The 20,009-nt window shown below is 35.5% G+C and overlaps 2 protein-coding genes across 2 annotated transcripts; both read right to left on the reverse strand.

Moving 5' to 3' along the window:
* Positions 1–4,010: 4,010 nt before the first annotated feature.
* LOC307169708 (hemicentin-1-like) lies at positions 4,011–11,242 on the reverse strand. The gene is made up of 8 exons (XM_079890479.1): positions 10,976–11,242; positions 10,797–10,849; positions 10,395–10,680; positions 9,877–10,188; positions 5,701–5,970; positions 5,178–5,276; positions 4,913–4,954; positions 4,011–4,788 (listed from the first exon to the last, which is right to left on the reverse strand). Exons 1-8 carry the CDS (start codon positions 11,016–11,018, stop codon positions 4,679–4,681), a joined length of 1,215 nt encoding a protein of 404 aa, XP_079746605.1. The 5' UTR covers positions 11,019–11,242; the 3' UTR covers positions 4,011–4,678.
* Positions 11,243–13,974: 2,732 nt separating this feature from the next.
* On the reverse strand, positions 13,975–19,416 carry LOC307169735 (uncharacterized protein). The gene is made up of 7 exons (XM_079890530.1): positions 19,359–19,416; positions 19,059–19,206; positions 18,637–18,925; positions 17,897–18,219; positions 17,378–17,659; positions 16,515–16,631; positions 13,975–16,038 (listed from the first exon to the last, which is right to left on the reverse strand). The coding sequence occupies exons 2-5, from the start codon at positions 19,089–19,091 to the stop codon at positions 17,570–17,572; spliced, it is 735 nt and encodes a 244-aa protein (XP_079746656.1). The 5' UTR covers positions 19,092–19,206; positions 19,359–19,416; the 3' UTR covers positions 13,975–16,038; positions 16,515–16,631; positions 17,378–17,569.
* Between the last annotated feature and the right edge of the window lie 593 nt (positions 19,417–20,009).

Here is a 20,009-nt window from a genome sequence, read left to right on the forward strand (position 1 = left end):
ATTTTTCACACGTTGGGTTCTGGTAGGCCACCGTTTCCTGTAGATCAGAGATAGTGTTCTATACAGTCCTATTAGATTTAAGCTGAGTAATCTAATGTAATGTTTATGTGCTGAACTCCACTGCTGTTTAAAGGCCTTTCAAAAGGGCCCTTGTTTTAATGTGTTTTAGTCATCACTATGATTCAGACCGACCAAGCTTCTAACACTAAACAGACAGTCCAGGGAAGAGCTTCCGTGTTTTGCCACTTAAAGGACAAGTTCGGTATTTTACACTTAAAGCCCTGTTTACAGATCGTTTCTGATGAAATAGAACGGTTAAGATTAAAATGTGGACACATGCTGCTGTCCCGAGAATTTTAGGTTTATTTCGCTTTCCCCCCCACCTACACAATGGCAGCCTATGGGCACTGGAACAATCCTTCATAAAACGCATTAAACTTTCGTTTACAAAGACGTGAAACTCACCGAGTGGTCAGGGGTGTTCAATGATATGCTCACAAAAAAATCGCTGCAAAAGATGCTTTCCAACAGGTGTTTTACCATTCGTTGTAAAACTGTGGATCTATTTTTCCAAACGTCTCACACCCGCAGATTCTTCCGTTGAGAGCTTGAATAATAAACACTCCAGCCCAGTTGGTGGCGATAATGCACCTTTGCCAATTACAAGCAAACCACTGGCATTTAATTGAATACACAGAAGAAGCAGAAGAAGAAGCGGCGGAGTAATACCGTACCGCACACAGCCCATCCAATTCAAGTCAATGGAGGAGACAAAAACTACGATAAAACCTGTTGGAAAGCATCTTTTGCAGCGATTTTTGTGTGAGCATATCAGTGAACACCCCTGACCACTCGGTGAGTTTCACGTCTTTGTAAACGAAAGTTTAATGCGTTTTAGGAAGGATTGTTCCAGTGCCCATAGGCTGCCATTGTGTAGGTGGGGGGGAGAAGCGAAATAAACCTAAAATTCTCGGGACAGCAGCATGTGTCCACATTTTAATCTCAACCGTTCTATTTCATCAGAAACGATCTGTAAACAGGGCTTTAAGTGTAAAATACCGAACTTGTCCTTTAACGTTTTGCCTACCTTATTGGTCGAGCCGTGGTTGCCAAGTTACCGTTCCCAGATGGCCAGTGATATCTGATATCTTTGACAACTATTGTTTGCATACTGTGCGATATATCAGGATCACATGAAACACAAAGGACAGTGGGAATTCTTCATTCTGCATTACATGGGTGACTGACACTCAGTGTCTCCAGTGTTTCCACACTCATTAACCATTTCTAATGATAAAGTTCCTCAGTAACTGAAAGCATCCATTACACTCAGAGGATAATGTCTGTTAATGGAAGCCTAAGGGAGAAGCCCAATGTTTGTCCTGTAACTTGATCTGTCTCCAGTAAGTGTGGTCTGATTAACATCTTCAAAATCCTCATGATTATGGGTTTGGTTTGAGGGGCTTAGAAGTATAGGGAATGTTTGTGCATAAAAAGTGGGATTCCCTGATGTTTCCAATGATCAGTATCACTATTGTGTAAGCATCACTGATCATGTAATGGAGGAAGGGTTTAGTGAACAAAATGTTGCTTATAAATCATATACCAGTTCCTCATTTTAAGACCTCCTTCTTTCCTTTCAAACTGTCCACTTCCTTGTTCTCTAACGGATCTGTCTGTTCTAATGTCATTCATCCTGCGGAATCGAAAATTAAACAGAATATTAGGAAATATGTGTGAGGTAGAGGAGAAACTGCAGATCTGTACATGCACATCAATAGGAGTTTCGTATTTTATCTTGGTCTGTCACCGTTTCACTTGCCAAACCGCATCCTGTGTCAGAGGTCTCCAGGCAGACCATGTGAAATGACAGTGTGCTTTAAAAAAAGACCCAACTTCCTGTGACAACGAAAAGCAGTCTACCATGTTTGTCCTTTCCTCTACAAATATTGACTTCTGGTCTCTGTTCAAAGAAACACACCTGTAACTGAGGGAACAATAAAGTACGTTAAACATGGTGCGATTCCCAGCATAAGACTAGCTATCGCATTTATTTCTCTACCCTCCCCCTCCCTCTCTTCCGTGCACTGTTTATCTCCTAAACACAGGGGAAGATGGAGCCAGGGGAATTTCCATGGAAAAAAAAAAAAGGAAAGAAAAAGTGCAGCTGCATCATGTGAAACTACAGTAACCAGCCGCCTAGGGGTTCTTACACAAGCCATGAAACCTCAAGCTTAGAAGAAGCATAAAGGAACAGAAATTCTCAATTTAAAGGGAAAATTCACCCAGAAATTTAAATTCTGTCACCCTTCTGTCATTCCAAACCTGTATGAGTTTCTTTCTTCTACTAAACAAAAGAAGATATTTTGAAGAATGTCGGTAATCAAACAGTTGATGGGTCCGTTTGACTTCCATAGTATATAAAAAAAAAGCCCATCATCTGTTTGGTTACCGACATTCTTCAGAATATCTTCTAACTTGAGAGTAAATGATGACAGAATTTTCATTTTTTGGTGAACTATCCCTTTAAGAGCCTGTCTTTAAAGTTGGTCTGACACCTAGTGTCGTTTCAAAACCATAGTTTTCACTACTAAACACTAAGTCCTTCACTACTAAACAAACTCATTTCAAATTTCAATTCACATTAATTATATAGCGCTTTTCACAATACATATCGTTTCAAAGCAGCTTTACAGATAATGCATGCGTCTACATTACAATTCAGAGTGATCTATTATCAGAGAGGTGACTAGCTGTGCCCAAGTTATGTAGCCTATAGCTATTTCAGAAACGTCCATATACAAATCACGAAGTTAGCTAATAATGTATTAATTTAGGGCAGAGGCAATGAGGTAATTGAGGCAATGAATAGCCTACATGTTAACAAATTAATAGGATATAAAAAAAAACCTCGGATTTGTGCAAAATTTTGGTTGATTCACTGGCTCATCATCATCAGATTCAATAGAAAGCTTAGCCTACTACCCGTTATTGAGGCGTTGCCTCGCAGATCAAACCATTTTACAAAATAGGTAAGTCATAAAACTTATGTATGTGATGTAGAAGCTGTTTACATGTACTTGTAAACATGTACATGTCATTTTTCGCGTTTCGTACGATGACTTAAGGGGCAGCCCTAATCTTGGAAATCGGGAAAAAGCTCTTTATTTTCCCGCCGCGGTCATAAACACTCCCGCGATCTCTTGGGTGCGCCCCGTCAAAAGCCTGCAGGGCTTAACGTTCATAACGTAGAAGTTTAAATATTTAAAAACATTAATTTTCTGCCACCTTGTGGTCGTTAGATGTTATTTTTTCATAGTGATGATGATCAGGACAGAAATCTGAATAACGTAAAACAAATAATGTTATTTATTTGTTAATGAATAATAATATGTAAATTTGACTTTTTTTTTTTACTTTATTCTTGTTCAACCATTATTATAATGGCTGCCTATAGGGTAGGGTTTTGTGAGTTGATGCTATAATGAACTATTTTCATTGGCAGAGAGAGAGAGAGAAAGAGTAAATACTACTGTAGGCCTATAGCCAAATTTGGCCTATATTGTAAGTTAATCAGCCCAACCCAATTGTGTTCGTTAAATGATATTTTTTATAGGATGATCAGAACAGAAATCTCCCAATAGGAAATCTCAACATAATCAGATCTTTAGGCTACGCTACTGCAGCTGAGAAGAATTAAGTAAATAAAGAGTAAATGTCAGACTCTGTTAGTATATATATATATATATATATATATATATATATATATATATATATATATATATATATATATATATATTTGTAATTATTAATGAATTGAATATATTTTGTATTATTAGGCTACACCCAACATTACATAATAATTTTAGCTAAAAAAACAACAAACAAAACCCCACTAAAATAATGTGGTTAGCTTATTGTTAGTAATGGTTTGCATTATCAAATATCATTCTATTTTGTGGACAGGGGAAACAGAAAACTTGTGGAGTTGCAACTGAATAATTTTAGTGATAGCCCTTTGAAAACTGAGGGGAAATTGCTGTAGTTCCACTCACATACACTACACAAAGCTTGAAACTATTTACATTGGCCAAATTATCTCTAAAATGTAAGTTACTCAATAATAACTTGTGTCTATCAGTGCAACAGCACTTCTGTGAGTGTGATGCTACTTAATCATAGTGATTCGTGTAATTTACGTCTTTAATTCCTTATAGCCAATGCTTGGTCCATGCAGGCTCATTATGACAGAACAGTCTCACAATTATAAAAAATTCTGCTATTTAACAATTCTGTATTTAGTGCGGGTTAAATATATAGCCTATATATTTTTATTTGAGTATTTTTAAGTTTTTAAAATGTTATTGTTGCAGAATATCAAAATAAACAGGATTGTTTAACTTTGACTTTGCTGCCACCAAGTGTACTGAGCATGTAACAACTAGTAAGAAGCAGAATCAAAGTAATTAAAAAAATTGCACAAAATAAATTATTTTTATCTCCTGGAATGATGATTACTTGTTATTTGAATGCTTAACATCTTACAAGAGACATTTCTATTTAAAATTTGTGCTCAATAGTAAAAATAAAAAAGTAAAAGGATTATGAATTGAAATAACTGCAAATGTATATTTTTTAAATTCTGACATGTCCTTTGGAAATGGCATGGGAGAAATGTCTATCTGCAGCACAAAGGGATGGATTGTGATGAATCTGTGGAGGATGAACTGCATATCAAAGGTTGCTGCTCATTTTCAGCATTGCGGTCTGTTGCGTTACTGGATGCCTCTGTTAAAAAAATTAACAATTAAAATGTACCATTATAATTTATACTTGTATAAAATGTTTTTTTTTTTTTTTTTTTTGTATATTGTGAAAAGGTAGTATAAAAACGGCAATTTTCTTGTCTAACCTGGAGGTGAATTTTGACTGGTCGTAGTTTGACTCACAGACTCTGTTAAACACACAAATACATCAGAATGATCATGAGATCTTCCACTGAGAGACTGCCAGGCTTTAATTTCATCATTTATCATCATTTAAATCTAGTACTCTTTGAATGGTGTAATTATGTGATGTCCAAAGCTGCTAAATGATGCTACACCAAAAAATATATATATCATTTTATTTTATTTTTTTGGTGTCACAAAAGACATATCAGCTGTAGTTATACTTGCCCTCTTGTCTTGCTTGTTTACGCTTGTATAAACAGAATCCCAGAATTAAAGCGATGACACCAACAACAACACATATCAGAATGGGATTGTTGCTCTGAACTGGAATGAACAAAAAGAAAACAGTAATTAGTGTAAGACAGTGATCCTGCCAAACTCATTTCAAGATACAAAAGCAGCAGCATATCTTCATTAAATACAGCAGGAATTATTTGACCAAAAAGGTATCAGTGACAACTTTAGCACCCCAAATAAGCATGGAAATTAACACAATTAACCATTAAGCATTTATCAAGAACGTCTCAAGATTATCTGACCAAAATGAGGTAAAAATCAGATAAAATATAACTAAAAACTATATAAGATTGAATAGGATTCATAAATGCAAATTTAAAATGTCAGACTTCACATACGTTTAATAACACTTGACTGAATTTGTTTCTCCCGATCTTCAAGGTTTGTTTTCAAACCTATGACTGTATGGTAAAATCATATAAAAAGGCATCCTGAGAGACAAATGCTATACCTGAACAAAGTTCACTGATGTGTAGATATTTAGTCTCACTGGTGAATGAATTGGAGACCACACAGCTGTAGTTTTCATTATCCTTATAATCCAGATCCAGACATATATATTTGAGATCAGACACACTGATGCTGGACAGTAAATTGTTTTCTTTGTACCAGGAGAGATTGCCCTTAGTCACGTTCTCCACTGAACACTCTAACACACATTCAGAGCCTGATGACGGACAATGATTAGAGTGATTGGAAATTTGAGGACTGGGCAGAGGTTCTGGGGAACACAAGAGAAAAAAAAACGAAAAGTTTGATCTCATGAACCATCAATGAAAAATGAGCTGTAAATGTTGATGTACAACATACACTGTAAAAAGTGAACAGTTGGATCAACTTAAAAAAATTACTTCAATTGGTAACACCTAAAGAAATTAAGTTTTCTCAACTTAAATTATCACATTTTTCACGATAAAACGTGATAATTTAAGTTGAGAAAACTTAATTTCTTTAGGTGTTACCATTTGAAGTATTTTTTTAAAGTTGATCCAACTGTTCACATTTTACAGTGTATGTAAATAAAAACTGTGTAGACTTTTGCAAGATGGTTTATGGTAGCCTAATAAAGCAGCCCAAATGCCACTTCTTATACCACTAGAGGGCAAAGTTGCACCATGTTCACTTCTAGTTTCTCAAAACACTTGCTGAATTCAGAACCGCATATACTGTGCTTTTTGTTATATCATTATATTATATATCATTATATAAGAAATTATAAGAACAATATGCTAGTATGCGATTCTGAATTCAGCAAGTGTCTGCTCCATCCATCCTCTAATGATGCTTACTGTAATACACATTTCCACCACTCTACTAATTGGACCACACTGTAAATAAATAAAAATGAATAGACTGTATAGACAGTCTGTATATACACCAGACTACTGGTCAAAAGTTTGGAATAATAAAGATTTTAAAATATTTTTTAAAGAATTCTCTTCTGCTCAGCAAGGCTGCATTTATTTGACCAAAAATATACGAAAAACCTTAATATTGTGAAATATTATAACAATGAAAAATATATATTTTAATATGTTTTAAAAAGTAATTAATTCCTTTGATCAAAGATGAATTTTCAGCATCATTACTCCAGTCTTCAGTGTCACATGATCCTTCAGAAAATATGATGATTCATTTCTCATTATTATCAATGTTCACCAGTATTGAGAGATGGGCCCGCTGGTATTACAATGATTGGGAGAAACTGGGATGCAATTTAGCTATAGTAAAAGCTATTGGCAATCTGTAAAGTCTCCGCCTGATGGTCGGCACGTGAAACTTGCGCTCAGCATTTGATCTACAGTACACAAGCACAACGGCTTGACCAACTTCAATATACAGTATTTTTAAAAGGCTGATATTTGAGTGTAGGACATTTTTTTATATGACAGTCCTTCACTGCTGATTTGAAATTTGTTATTAAATAAAGTCTAACAAGTAATTTTGAGATTATTATTGACATTATTTAAGTATAGGAGCTGCACTGGAACGACTGAAAATTGTGACCCTCACAATTTTTTTTTTACTTCAAGTTAATTTGATTACGTATACAGTTAGGGAAATTATTAGCATATTTTAAGTATACTGTACACCTTGTTTTTAGTTGTACTGCAACTATATACTACAAGTGAACATATTGATACTAGTCAAATACATGTAGCACATTTTTTTAGTTTATGAAAGTACACTTTGAAGTCTCAGTAAACTACTAGTTTATTAGTTTTATACTTTTAAGTTTTCTTTAAGTGAACTTAACATCATACTTTTAGCCTATTTATTACTATTTCACTTTAAGTATATTATGTTATTACTTTAACCATTCTTTTTGCCAGCCAGCGCCAGTATTTCTGATTATTTTCACAAACTTTCATGACCTCGACAATATTTTATTGTATGAATATCTGAAAATGTAATATATCAAAGAAAAGAACAAGAACCACTGCTAAAAAAACAGCTTCATACATTCTTTTTTTAATCAACACTTGCATTTTCATGCAAAAAGCTGAGAAAAATCGCATTTTTCATCAGTCTACGTCCAGATTGGATTCAAAACATAGATGGAGATCAAATTTATAAACTCCCTCAAATTTTGCAGTCCTGTACCTCTTCTTGAGTCAACATTTCATATGGTAACATAGTTGTGATTTTATGCTGTTAAGTGTTTGATGATCGCATAATTTTACATGTAACTAGCACTGTAAAAAAAATATTGTTATTATTTATCACAACTTTTTATCTTTTGTTAAATCAATTTAGATAATTAATGTGGTTCAGATTACATAATATTTTGAGTTTCTATTGATTAAACCAATCTCCATTGCACTAACTAAATTTTTTAATTTCAATCAACTTAACATTTTAAGGCAACCAGGTAACTTACTTTAAGTTAAACCAACAATATTGTTTTACAGTGTAGGGCAGGCTATAAGCAGTGCTTCTATCGGTGCGTCCCAATTCGCATAGCCTACTATCCGTCCTAATAGTAATAGAAATAGAATGTGTTTTGACATGGAGATTCTGTACTAGATGTGTCATAGCGCCCCCTACCATATAACAGTGAAAACATGGATGGTTGGAAAATTCAGTCAATGGCGGGGAAAGAGTTAAGTAGATTTGAAGTCAATTCCAAAGAACACAACCAATAGACTAGCCTACACAAAAATCAGATTCTCAGAAATAATCACACATCCGTTTTCTTTATAAATCAATATTTTCAAATATTGTAAGTTTATAAGAAGGTTGTCACAGTGTGGTGCAGGCAGAAGAAGACGAAGGAAAATCAAAAGTTCCAATACAAACTTTTACTCACAATAAATAATACAGGTAGAAGACAGGCAGAAGGTTCTCACACACACACACTAAATTTGACGGAGATCAGACGATGAACAAGGCAAAACACAGGGCTTAAATACATGGGGAAACAGATCATGGAAACAAGACACAGCTGACAAGACTAATCAGGAAACAGGTGAGACAGATAAACTAATGAAGGTTACCATGGAAACAAATGAGTGGCGGGAAAACAGAACAAAGGAAGACATGTGACTAATGAAAATACAAACTAACACTGACACGTGACAACAGTATAGGCCTATGTAAAACTATGTGAAAAATTATTTAATAGACTACTCAATCAAAAGAGCAAACACAACTACAAGCCAAGTTTACTTAGAATACTTCATTATACTTTTAAGTATATCTTGAAGACTGAGTGCAGGGCAAATATACAGACTTTTCTGTCAGTATAAGTAGGCTATACTATAGGGTGACCATACGTCCTGTTTAACCAGGACATGTCTGGCCAGGATTTCGAGATCGCCCAAAATGCCCGGGATTCGGCTTTTGCTTTCTACAGTCACCATTCATTATGTTTACATTATTACATTATTTGACACTGACACGTACGTGGCAGCTTTGCAGGTCATGCATTCTGCTTCACACGGATCCCGATCGAGACGAAAACACAGGAATTTTCTTAGCAATGCTAAAACGCACATCAACCGATCACTTGTTTAGCGCTCATGTAAACACTACATTCAGATTCACCAATCGGAATTAATTCAGTCCTATTGAATCAAAAGGTGTGCATGTAAACAAAATGAATGGCGACGAGAAAGCAAAAGCCGAATCCCGGATATTTTGGGCGATCTCGAAATCCCGGCCGGACATGTCCTGGAAAAAGAGGATGTATGGTCACCCTACTACTAGCTAACTTAATTTTAATTTTAAATATATTTCTGAGAAATAGGCTAAGAAAAGTATACTGAAAGTATACTTACAATTTTTTTTTGTTTAAAAGAAGTATACTAATAGCACACATGAATAAACGTCTTTTTTTGTAAGGGGAGCGCGTTCACAAGATGGCTGCCAAGTGACCGGACTAACTTGAAGACTTTGAATTAACCCTCACATTCACGTTGTTATTCTAATACTAAAAGATCAGTGAATAACACATAAGGGTCAACAAAAAGTTTGATGGATACAATGAATATATATGCATGCTGGCATTTCCATAGATAAAATATCCGGACTGCACTCCACTAAGTTGACATCCACTTAAACTCTGCGATATTAAGGAATTGTAAGACAACAAACCCATGTGACAAGATTTGTTCCGTTTACTCACCATTGAAAGTAACATTGAAACTCAAGCAGGTGGAAGATTTATTGATAATCCGTAGTTTATAGACTCCAGAGATTTCTTTGCTGGTGTTTTTGATGGTGAGATCTCCAGTTTGACTGTCCAGCTGGAGTCTCTCTATGAATGCCCCATTACCATAGCCAAAAATGTAGACATGTAATTTAAGGATTTCAGCAATAAGAATGTCATGAGGTCCAAACATCCATAGAATTTGATCCTTAATCTGTATGTTTGTAAAATTACTGAGCAGAGTGACAGAATCTCCCTCCTTCACTGACACCTGTGTCTGAGTCGTAGCTGTACAAAACATTACAAGACCATAATAAAGACTTACATCAGTTGATTATATTCTGAAAGATCCATCAGAATTAATTAAACACCTTCTATTCTTTGTCTGATGAATAAATAAATAGAAAATAATAAATAAAAAGAAATGTCAGGAAACAAATTAGTTTGCTGAAACAAGGCAATAGAAAAGTTAAGTAAATAAATGTTGTCACCACCTGAACATGACTGACAGAGTTCATTGATGTCCAGATGTGTGGTCTGGTTTCTGATGGGATTGTAGATCACACAGCTGTAGTTGTTTTTATCATGATATTCCACCTCCAGAAGTAGAGAGAGAATCATGTTGAGATCAGAGATTTTGATGATGGAGAATAAACTGCTTCCTTTATACCAAGTTAGAGCCGCATTTGGAGCATTACTCGCTGAACACTCCAAACGACATTTTGACCTTGATACTGGAGAACCTGGTAGATATTTTCTGATAATTGTAGGAGTTGTGAGCTGAAAATGATGAAAGAATCTTTAAAAACAAGGATTTCATTAAAAATAAAAATAAACAAGCTGAAGCAAATTGATGAATATTAACAGAAACGTTCCATTATATTAAATAATATTACATTTGTGTTGAAATCTCCCTCCTTCGTTTCATTTGCCTCTGCATCTAAAGCACCTGAAACACACAAGAACAGTTAACAAAATGTTTACAACAGTTTTAAAAAGAAATATTTTACGAATTAAACTATTTTGTGGTTAACACACCGAAAACTAAACCATTTAAAACAAAACATGCATTTACCACAGGAAAGCCATAACAAGAGCAAAATAACCGAGCGTTCCATGTTCGCCTATAGGAATAATAGGACTGTAAACTAGAAAGAAAAGCAATAGAGTTGAATCTCTCAGTGAAACCGAAATAAAAATTATAATCCTCAGAACTTCATAAATGCTTGTGGGAATCCATGTTATTCGTGAAGTGAGAGCGAATTCAGTGACGTTAGTTCGTCTGGAAATATAACACTGATTTTCAACAACCAATCTAACACAAAGAAAAAAAGCCCCAGTCGTTTTGAAACGAAAGTGAAAAATCTTTTTGGTTTGTCACAAAAGTTATGCCAGTATTTGATCCGCAAAATTGTAACCCCAGTCATGAAGCTAAACCACATCTTCCGTGTTACTGTGTTCAAAAGGGAATAACGCTTGAACTATGGGCAGTGATATTAATGTTCACAAAAACAAAAACGGCTTCGTTTATTGAAATAAAGCAATTTTAAACAAGTATAGGCTACATCCTCAAATTCTTATAGGCTACAGATGTTAATTTTTTTTTTTATTATTTATTTTGTTCTTTTAATCAAAAAATTTATTGATAATTTTTTCCTAATAAAAAAAAAGAAGATAATATTTAATCTATTTGAAACAAGATAGTACAACGTTTGGAATTAGAAATGAAATCAAATAAATCAAATCTTAAAAAACGGAAATTGACACTAGGCACACACAGACAATAAATATGGCGTTTTCAAGTCTTAGAAAAAGAGTATCCACATAATTAATATGGTCACTCTACTGAAATAGGAATAGCCTAGCTAATTCCGGTCTGACAGTTTGTACATTGAAAGTGCAGTGCATCTTAACTGAGGGTAGGGGGCAGAACAGCTTGCAAGCAGAGTTGGTAATATTGATAATTCTAGAGTTGAACTTAAAATTAGTAATAAATCTCCAATGAAGTATATTTAAAATTGATGTTTTTGATGTTGTATCAAGTAGCCTATGAAATGATGTCCTGCAAATATTAATAGTAAAACAGCTTTAATGCAGTCAAGTTTATTTACTGAACTTTTTTTATTTATTTATTTTTTATTGGAGAAATATAAAGAGTACAGATAGGCTTCACAAAAATCCCTCCACCTTTTACTCATGCATACAAAAATCTAACAGGATATTATAGTTCCTTCTGCAGTTGTTAATTATATATATTCATATTTATATATACATTTGTATACATATTCACTAACATGCCTATACATGTACATGCCACCTACACAAACATTTGCATATATTCCAACAGAATATAGAATATATACAGAAACTCTTAAAACAAAACTACTAGAACACCCAACCACACACCCTTCTTTCCTCATGCGCCTGATACGCACTGCATGGAGAGGAGTAGGCCTAGTACTTAAAAAACAAACAAAAAATAAAACAGCAACCAACATTGGAGTGGTCTTAGGTCCAACTCAAATTGAGTCAACATCTCTTTCCTCCAAGTCTCCTCCTTATGAAGGGTTCCCAAAGTATAGCAAACTGTTGTTTTTTATTCCTTAGCAATTGTCACGTTTTGCAGCAGGACAGCAATTGCGAGTACATTTTCTGACATATTTGCTGGAATGTAATTTGAAGATTGTAAAAAGTAACATTTATCAGGAAAGCAACACTATGAAAGTGAAAAGCAGGCACAACAATGGTGGTACAACCATTGATATCTATGGCTGCTATATGGGTCATTAGGTGAACACATCAACATCAGGGCGCTATTTTAATGATTTAGGTGCATGGTGTTGCCTCAAAATAGAAATGTGCCAACAATGCGCCTGAGCACACCTCGTTTTCAGACCAGCACACGCATGGGCGCACAAATTTTCTATTTAAACAACATGTTTGCAAAGTTTGCATGTTTTAATCCAAACGTCCATATTATGTGATGATTTATTTCAGTGACACCAGAGACGCATTCTTCTTCCTTTGTGAATACTGACTTTATTACATCTGTATCACAAACAATAGGCTATAAGCATGGTTTTATTGTGAAGCTTTCTTGTAGCTTAAACAGCAGAGTGTTGGCGCTTGCAATGATTGGATTTGATTCCCAGGAAAAGCAAGAACTGATAAGATTGTAAATGTGTACCTTGAAATGCAATGTACCGGTAAGTCGCTTTGGATAAAAGCGTCTGCCAAATGCATAAATGTAAATGTAAATTTCATTTCAACCAGATTATCCAACAGTAGCTGCACGGATCTCAATCTGTCTGGCAGACATCTCGGCATGGATAAGGAACCTGCAGCTCAACCTGGCAAAGACTGAGCTTCTCGTCTTCCCTGCCAATCCATCTGCATGATTTCAACATCCGGCTAGACTCATCATCAATCACACCATCAAGGTCGGTCAGAAATCTTGGAGTAATATTTGATGACCAGCTGACCTTCACAGACCACTACAAGGACAGCTCGATCATGCAGCATCAGGAAGATCAGGCCTTTTCCAACTGGGCATGCAACACAAGTTCTCGTCCAGGCCCTGGTCATTCCTAGGCTTGACTACTGCAATGCTCTTCTGGCTGGACTTCCATCATGTGCAACTTAACCTCTACAAATGATTCAGAATGCTGCAGCTCGTCTCGTTTACATCCTTATCAGAAGCCTAAGATCTGGATCTGCGATCTTATTAGCGGCCGGTGGAACGATCACAGAGTGGCAAAAAGAAAAAATCACAGTTCCTTGCCGGTGGAATGATGTCCCCGCCTTCATCCGGAATGCAAAATCCCATGACAACATTCAAAAGCCAACTGAAAACTCATCTCTTAAGCGCTTTACACAACATCATCATCATCAAAAGAAAAAATAATCTATGCTTTCACTTTCCTTTAACCCCTTCCTATTCTATATTATGCTACTCTAAGCAATGTCTGAAACTTTGTATTTTGAGCACTTCCGGTGTTTATTTGCCTCTTCACGATGAATCTGTTGCTGTATTCCTCATTTGTCGCTTTGGACAAAAGCATCTGCAAAATGAATAAATGTATTTAACGGTTTTATTTCTTACAGTGTGCATTTTAAATAACAGGATTGTGCATTTTTACAGGAGTTACAGGATATTTGCAAGTTAAACAGGCTCTAGAAAATAACAAGAGAGAGAGAGAGAGAAAAAACAGCCTTTAGGAAAAGCAATTCATTTATAAAATTGAGTTATACAGGTCATAGTCAACTAGGAAATGGGACACAAAAGAAAAGCATATGAAGTAACAGAAGCAAATTCAGTAACACAATGTAACACATTAAGATGCACACAAATACAAATCTTTATTTATATGGATTATTGTAATTAATCTTAAAAGTAATTGTTTTCTGTTTTAGTTACATTGTTTTGTTTATTTATAGAGCACAATTAAAACATTGAACGTTGACCGTGCTGTACAATCATGCATGTAATGAAATAACAATAACCAAAAATGCATGCTAACCAACATCTCACAAAAATACAAATATTAAAAGACAAGAGCCTCTTTGTTACATTAGTCTGATGAGCCAAATGCTAATCGTAAGCGTAACTAACTTTCTTTTAAAAGAGCTCAACGAAGGTGATCATGTAAGAAAGGTAAGACATTCCAACGTGTAAAAGCCAGCACTGCAAATGCACGGTTAGCACTCAGTTTTAATCTAGTTCTCGAAACATCTAAAATCATCTGGGGTGCGTTTCCCGTACAACAAAATAACTCACTGCTTCTTTGTGCATTCACGACTGTTTCTCGAAACCATATTGTCGCAAAGTGATCATTCAACCATGTTGGTTTATTACGTCACGCACGTGGTGTATGGAGTTTCCTTTGTGTCTTTTTTATTCAATCAAACGTACTGTGTTTGAGAATAAAACTAATTATTTTGTAATTAAAAAAATTCAAAGATTGCAAAACGGCACTTTTTAAGGCTCCTTAAGGCACAAAAATAAAGAAGTTGATAACAAAACCATTTGCAGTGCATGTAAATCTTTGAAAACCTTTATTTTTCATCACAAACGCACACATTTTGCTCTCTTTTCTGCTGTCTTTTTTGCGGGTCTAAATCTTTTGCTTGTGAGTTAAAAAGTTTTGCTTGTGAATGAAGCTGTGTCCCAGTGGGCGGTCTCTACCAAGCAGTATGGAAGGCCCTTTTCTATTGGTCACCCTGGATCGAAGTGACAAATTCAGAACATAGACAAAAGTGAGCCTGTTCTGACATACAACCCAGAAGCACTGCACTGTTACACTATGCAAACTCACTTGGAGGCTCACACGGAAGAAAATGAATAGTTGAATAAAGTCTTTTTTTTTTTTTCGCACAAAAAGTATTCCTTACGTTTGATAAACTTAATGTTGAGCCACTGTAATCACTTGGACTATTTTAACTATGTATTTACTAACTTTTCTGGGCTGGCAGATATCAATTACTTGCAGCCTATGGAGGAGTGAGCCAGCTCTCAGATTTAAATCAAAAATATATTTTTATTTGTGTTCCGAAGATAAACGAAATTCTGACAACACCCTCATATAATCACTAATTGTTTTTTCTTTTTTGGGTGAACTGACCCTTTAATTGTAAGCGTTTAATAGTGATCGGCTCACACCCGCATACAAGGAATTACAATGTTCCAGTCTTAAAGAAATAAATGCATTTACAATCTTCTCCAAGTTTCTAGATGAGAGAAACGGTTTTACCTTTGCTATTGACCTCAGAAAAAAAGAACTGACGAGGCTGATGGCAGACAGGTGTGGTGATAGTTGAGTGTGAGCCAGGATGGATTCTGGGAAACGTAGTGTGTTGAGGTGACTGGACTGGTGAGTGGAGATCGTGACAACAATAGGATGCCATTTAATTTGGAAATATAGCACAAAAATATCTGTTTAAATAATTTTGTTTTATAAATCCTGATGTTTTCTTGAGAAATGGCATGGGAGAAAAGTCTCTGTAACTATTTACAGCACAAATGATTTAAACAGACAGATTCCGGTGTATTTATGGAGGATGAATTGGTGGAGGATGAACCGGCAATCAAAGCATCATTGACATCAGTGTCACTCTCAGGTGGGTCACCTCCGGCTGCCACTGTTGCATAAAAAAAAAAAAATCAATAATTTGCATCGATGCATAAACTGCATTTTTTTGTCGTCACCATCTATACTTTTTTAAAAAATGGTACACAGAGAAAAAAGTTGAACAATTTTTACCTTTAGGAGTACAACAGCTTGTCACTGGGGCAGGACCCTTAAAATTACATCTTTGTACACTTTTACCACAAAAAGTTTCTTACCTTTAGGTACATATTTGTACACTAAGGTACTAATATACACCTTTTAGGAGTACAAATATGCCCTTTAAAGGGTACTGCCCCACTGATAAACATTTTTCACCTTTTTTCTGTGTGTATCTTTTATGATGTTGAAATGTAATGATGCTACATCATAAAACTAAAATCACAAAAGTCAAAAATAAGACCCCTCCAAAAAATTGGAAATTAAACTGGTGAATAAAAAATATATTTCTGCAGAGAAGACTCATATATCAGCTGTAGTAATACTTGCCGTCTTGTCTTGCTTGATTACGCTTGCAGAAACAGATTATGACAATTGCTCCGATGAGAACAACACTAACACCAATACCAACACCAACATACTCCCATATGTGATCACTGCTCAGAACTGGAATGAACAAAAAGAAAATTAGAGTAATTAGAGTAAATTAATCCTGCCAAACTGACTTCAATCGAGATACAAAAGCAAAATCAAATACTAAATACTAGAATAATACAGCAGCATTTATAGGAGCCAAGAACACACTATCTGCTGTTTTAGCAGCCTAATAAACATGACAGTGAATACATTTAACCATTATTGACCAGTAGATGGTGCTGTCTTGTAAAGGGCACAAAGGGCCTGTCCCAATACTCACACAGTGTTCAAGTGGGCGTGAAGACAGCAAGTGTCTTTAGATTTTTGTTTACTCAATGGGACACACACTTAACCAGTGCGTGATTGTGATGCTTCACTTTCAAACGTTTTACAAACAACACATAATCTCTGAAGTCTCTGCACCACTAAAATGTGTAACACTTTATGTTTACAACCAAATTAAATGCAGCATCTAATTAATTTAACTTGCACTGGAAAGCTTTTCTAGACTTGTCATGAACTTGGGGAACATGATGAATGACAGTATGACAACAGGCTCATCCTCACTATGGCTTGGAATAAAAAAAGGAAGCATCATTGTTCAGTTCTCTAGGATAAACAGGTTCTATTTAGTTCCATCTAAAGTCTTGTGCCTAAATGCTTGAGAATCAAGTAAATATAAATACTGATTGCATAACAAGTGTTGTAACATACTTTAAAATGTGGATAATAGACACGGTTTAGTAAATACACACTAATATCAACTGCAGGCAAACCTGGACAGAGTCGACTGATGTCCAGATGTGTGGTCTGGTGTGTGATGGCATTGTTGATCACACAGCTGTAAGTGTTGTTATCCTGATATTCCACCTCCAGACATAAAGAGATGCTGTTGTTGTGATCACACACACTGATGCTGGACAATAAACTGGTTCCTTTGTACCAGGAGAGAGTCACATGACTCACATTCACAGCATAACACAGCAGTGAACATCTGGACTCTGATGATGATGAACATTGTAAAGAGTTATTGGTGATGACAGGAACAGGCAGATGAGCTGGGGAACAGAGGTTTGTTGAACAAAAGTGTAATTAGTTTCCATTGTTCACAGATTCACTGAAACTTTGCTATTGCAGTCTGATCACTAATGCCCTGTTATCAGCCTTTCACTACATTGTTTTATTCATCTCCTCACTATCTCTCCTCACGCACTGCAGACACTTATACACTGAGTTCAGACTAGAACCGAAATCAATCAACTTCATCTGTGACATGATTTATTCAGTTTACTCACCATGGACGGACACATTGTAACTCCAGCATCTAGCGTCTGGAATCTGTTGAACAGTAGTTTATAGACTCCAGAGTCTTCTTTACTGGTGTTTTTGATGGTGAGATCTCCAGTTTTAATGTCAAGTTGCAGTCTGTCTCTGGATCTCAATTTATCACAGTCAGATACTGTTGCAGCTTTATTAAGGATTTCAGCAATGAGGATAAGTTGACCATGAAGACATTCAAACATCCACACTAACTGATCATCCATCTGTACTTCTGTAATATTAGTGTGTAGAGTGACAGAATCTCCCTCCATCACCGACACTGGTGTCTGTGATATATCTGTCTCAGCACCAAACCCAAAATCACAGGGTCATATAAAACAGTTTATCAGTTTACTGATTTCAGTCTTATAAATATTCGTCTCACTCATCTAAAGAGGACTGACAGCTGATTAGAATCTGATCACTAAAATGAATTACACGCCCTCTTATTTGTGTTTAAATCATGAATACAAATCTGGTAACACTTCTGGATCTACATTCATTCTGGGTCAACCAAAATATACAGAAACGTTTCTAAATGAGTGCTTTTTCTATAAAAACTAGCAAAAAATGGAAACTTGACAAAAGAAAATGTCTAATAGAATTATCGGGGCTATAGATCTGCTAATATATCAACTCGCACTACTTCACATACCCGAACATGACCAATGGAGATCAGCTCAGTGAATGAATGCTAATATGACTGCTGACTTACCTTTACATGGCTGACATAGTTGACTAATGTTCAGATCTGTTGTTTTATTTCTGTTGGTATTGTTGATCACACAGCTGTAGGTGTTTTTATCCTTATTTTTCACCTCCAGACATAAACTGAGGTCGATGTTGAGATCACCATATTTGTTCTCGGAGAATACAGTGTTATCTTTATACATGGTTAGAGTCGCATTTGGAGCATTTGGCACTGAACACAGCACCACACAGTTTAAACTTGACCATTTTGAAGAACATGGTTTGTATTTTCTGAAAACTTTAGGAGTTTGGAGCTGGAAATCATGGAGAGAATAATTAAAATCATTAAAAACAAGAATTTCATCTGAAAAATAAGACAATAAAGACAAGCTCAAGCAATCATGACATTTTTTTGTTGACATTTTTAACTTTCTTAAAAAGTATTACATCAGTTTTATGGGTGTTGGGATCTTTATCCATCACCGACGCTGTATTTGTTCCATCAGCTTTAGCGTACACAACTTGGACATAGACTGAAATTATGTACAGAGAAAATGCTTCTGACACTCTGCATCCAGGAATTTGATTAGGTGTGCTACAACAACGAGACATGACACAGAGCAAACATGAATGAAGTTTGTAGTCCAACAATTGTATACATTTTTGATCAAATTTGTATCAAATTCTTAGCTTTTTGAGCAAAAATTCAAAAGCTGAAAATGAATAAAAAGAATGTAAATAATTTACCTCCAAAGAGCATTAAAATAAACAGCCGGGGTTTCATATTCTTCAAAAGAAAGAAATGGCTCGCTTGACTTACAACTGTGAAGAGAAGAAGACAGCTTCTGCGTCAGCAATGCAAGGATGGATATTATGCATGGCAGATGTGCCCACGAAAACCACAGCATCAGTTTACACCAAACACTTTCTGTTTTATAAGAGTAAATTGATATGCCTATGTAATCAGGGCTGGGTTTCTTTTTGCAAATGTAAGCAAATGATAAAACTAACATTTTACAACTTTTGTGATGTTGAATTAGCATGATGCACCCACATTCACATCCTGTAAACAATACACTTTTTTTTAGCTATGACCTACTTTTGATGAGTACCACCTGTGTATTTGTTTTGTGTTTGGAGATCACAGTTGAGATCAAAGATCAACTTAGATATTGTTTATCAAAAATAACCCACTAAACCTTATTTATTAATTTCAAGCAATACAAGATGGAAAACTCTGGAATTTCGAAAACTCTCAAAAGTTGATGACTTGACTTAAGTCAAGAACCTGATGAAAGAAAAACCTGTTGTGGAGAACTTCCTTATGTTTTCAAACGAGCTTAACACAGCTTGTCACTCATAACAGAGACCAAATGGCATTAGCAGTCTAGGTACCCA

Source organism: Squalius cephalus, assembly GCF_949319135.1.
Source record: "Squalius cephalus genome assembly, chromosome: 13".
NCBI classification, from domain to species: Eukaryota; Metazoa; Chordata; class Actinopteri; order Cypriniformes; family Leuciscidae; genus Squalius; species Squalius cephalus.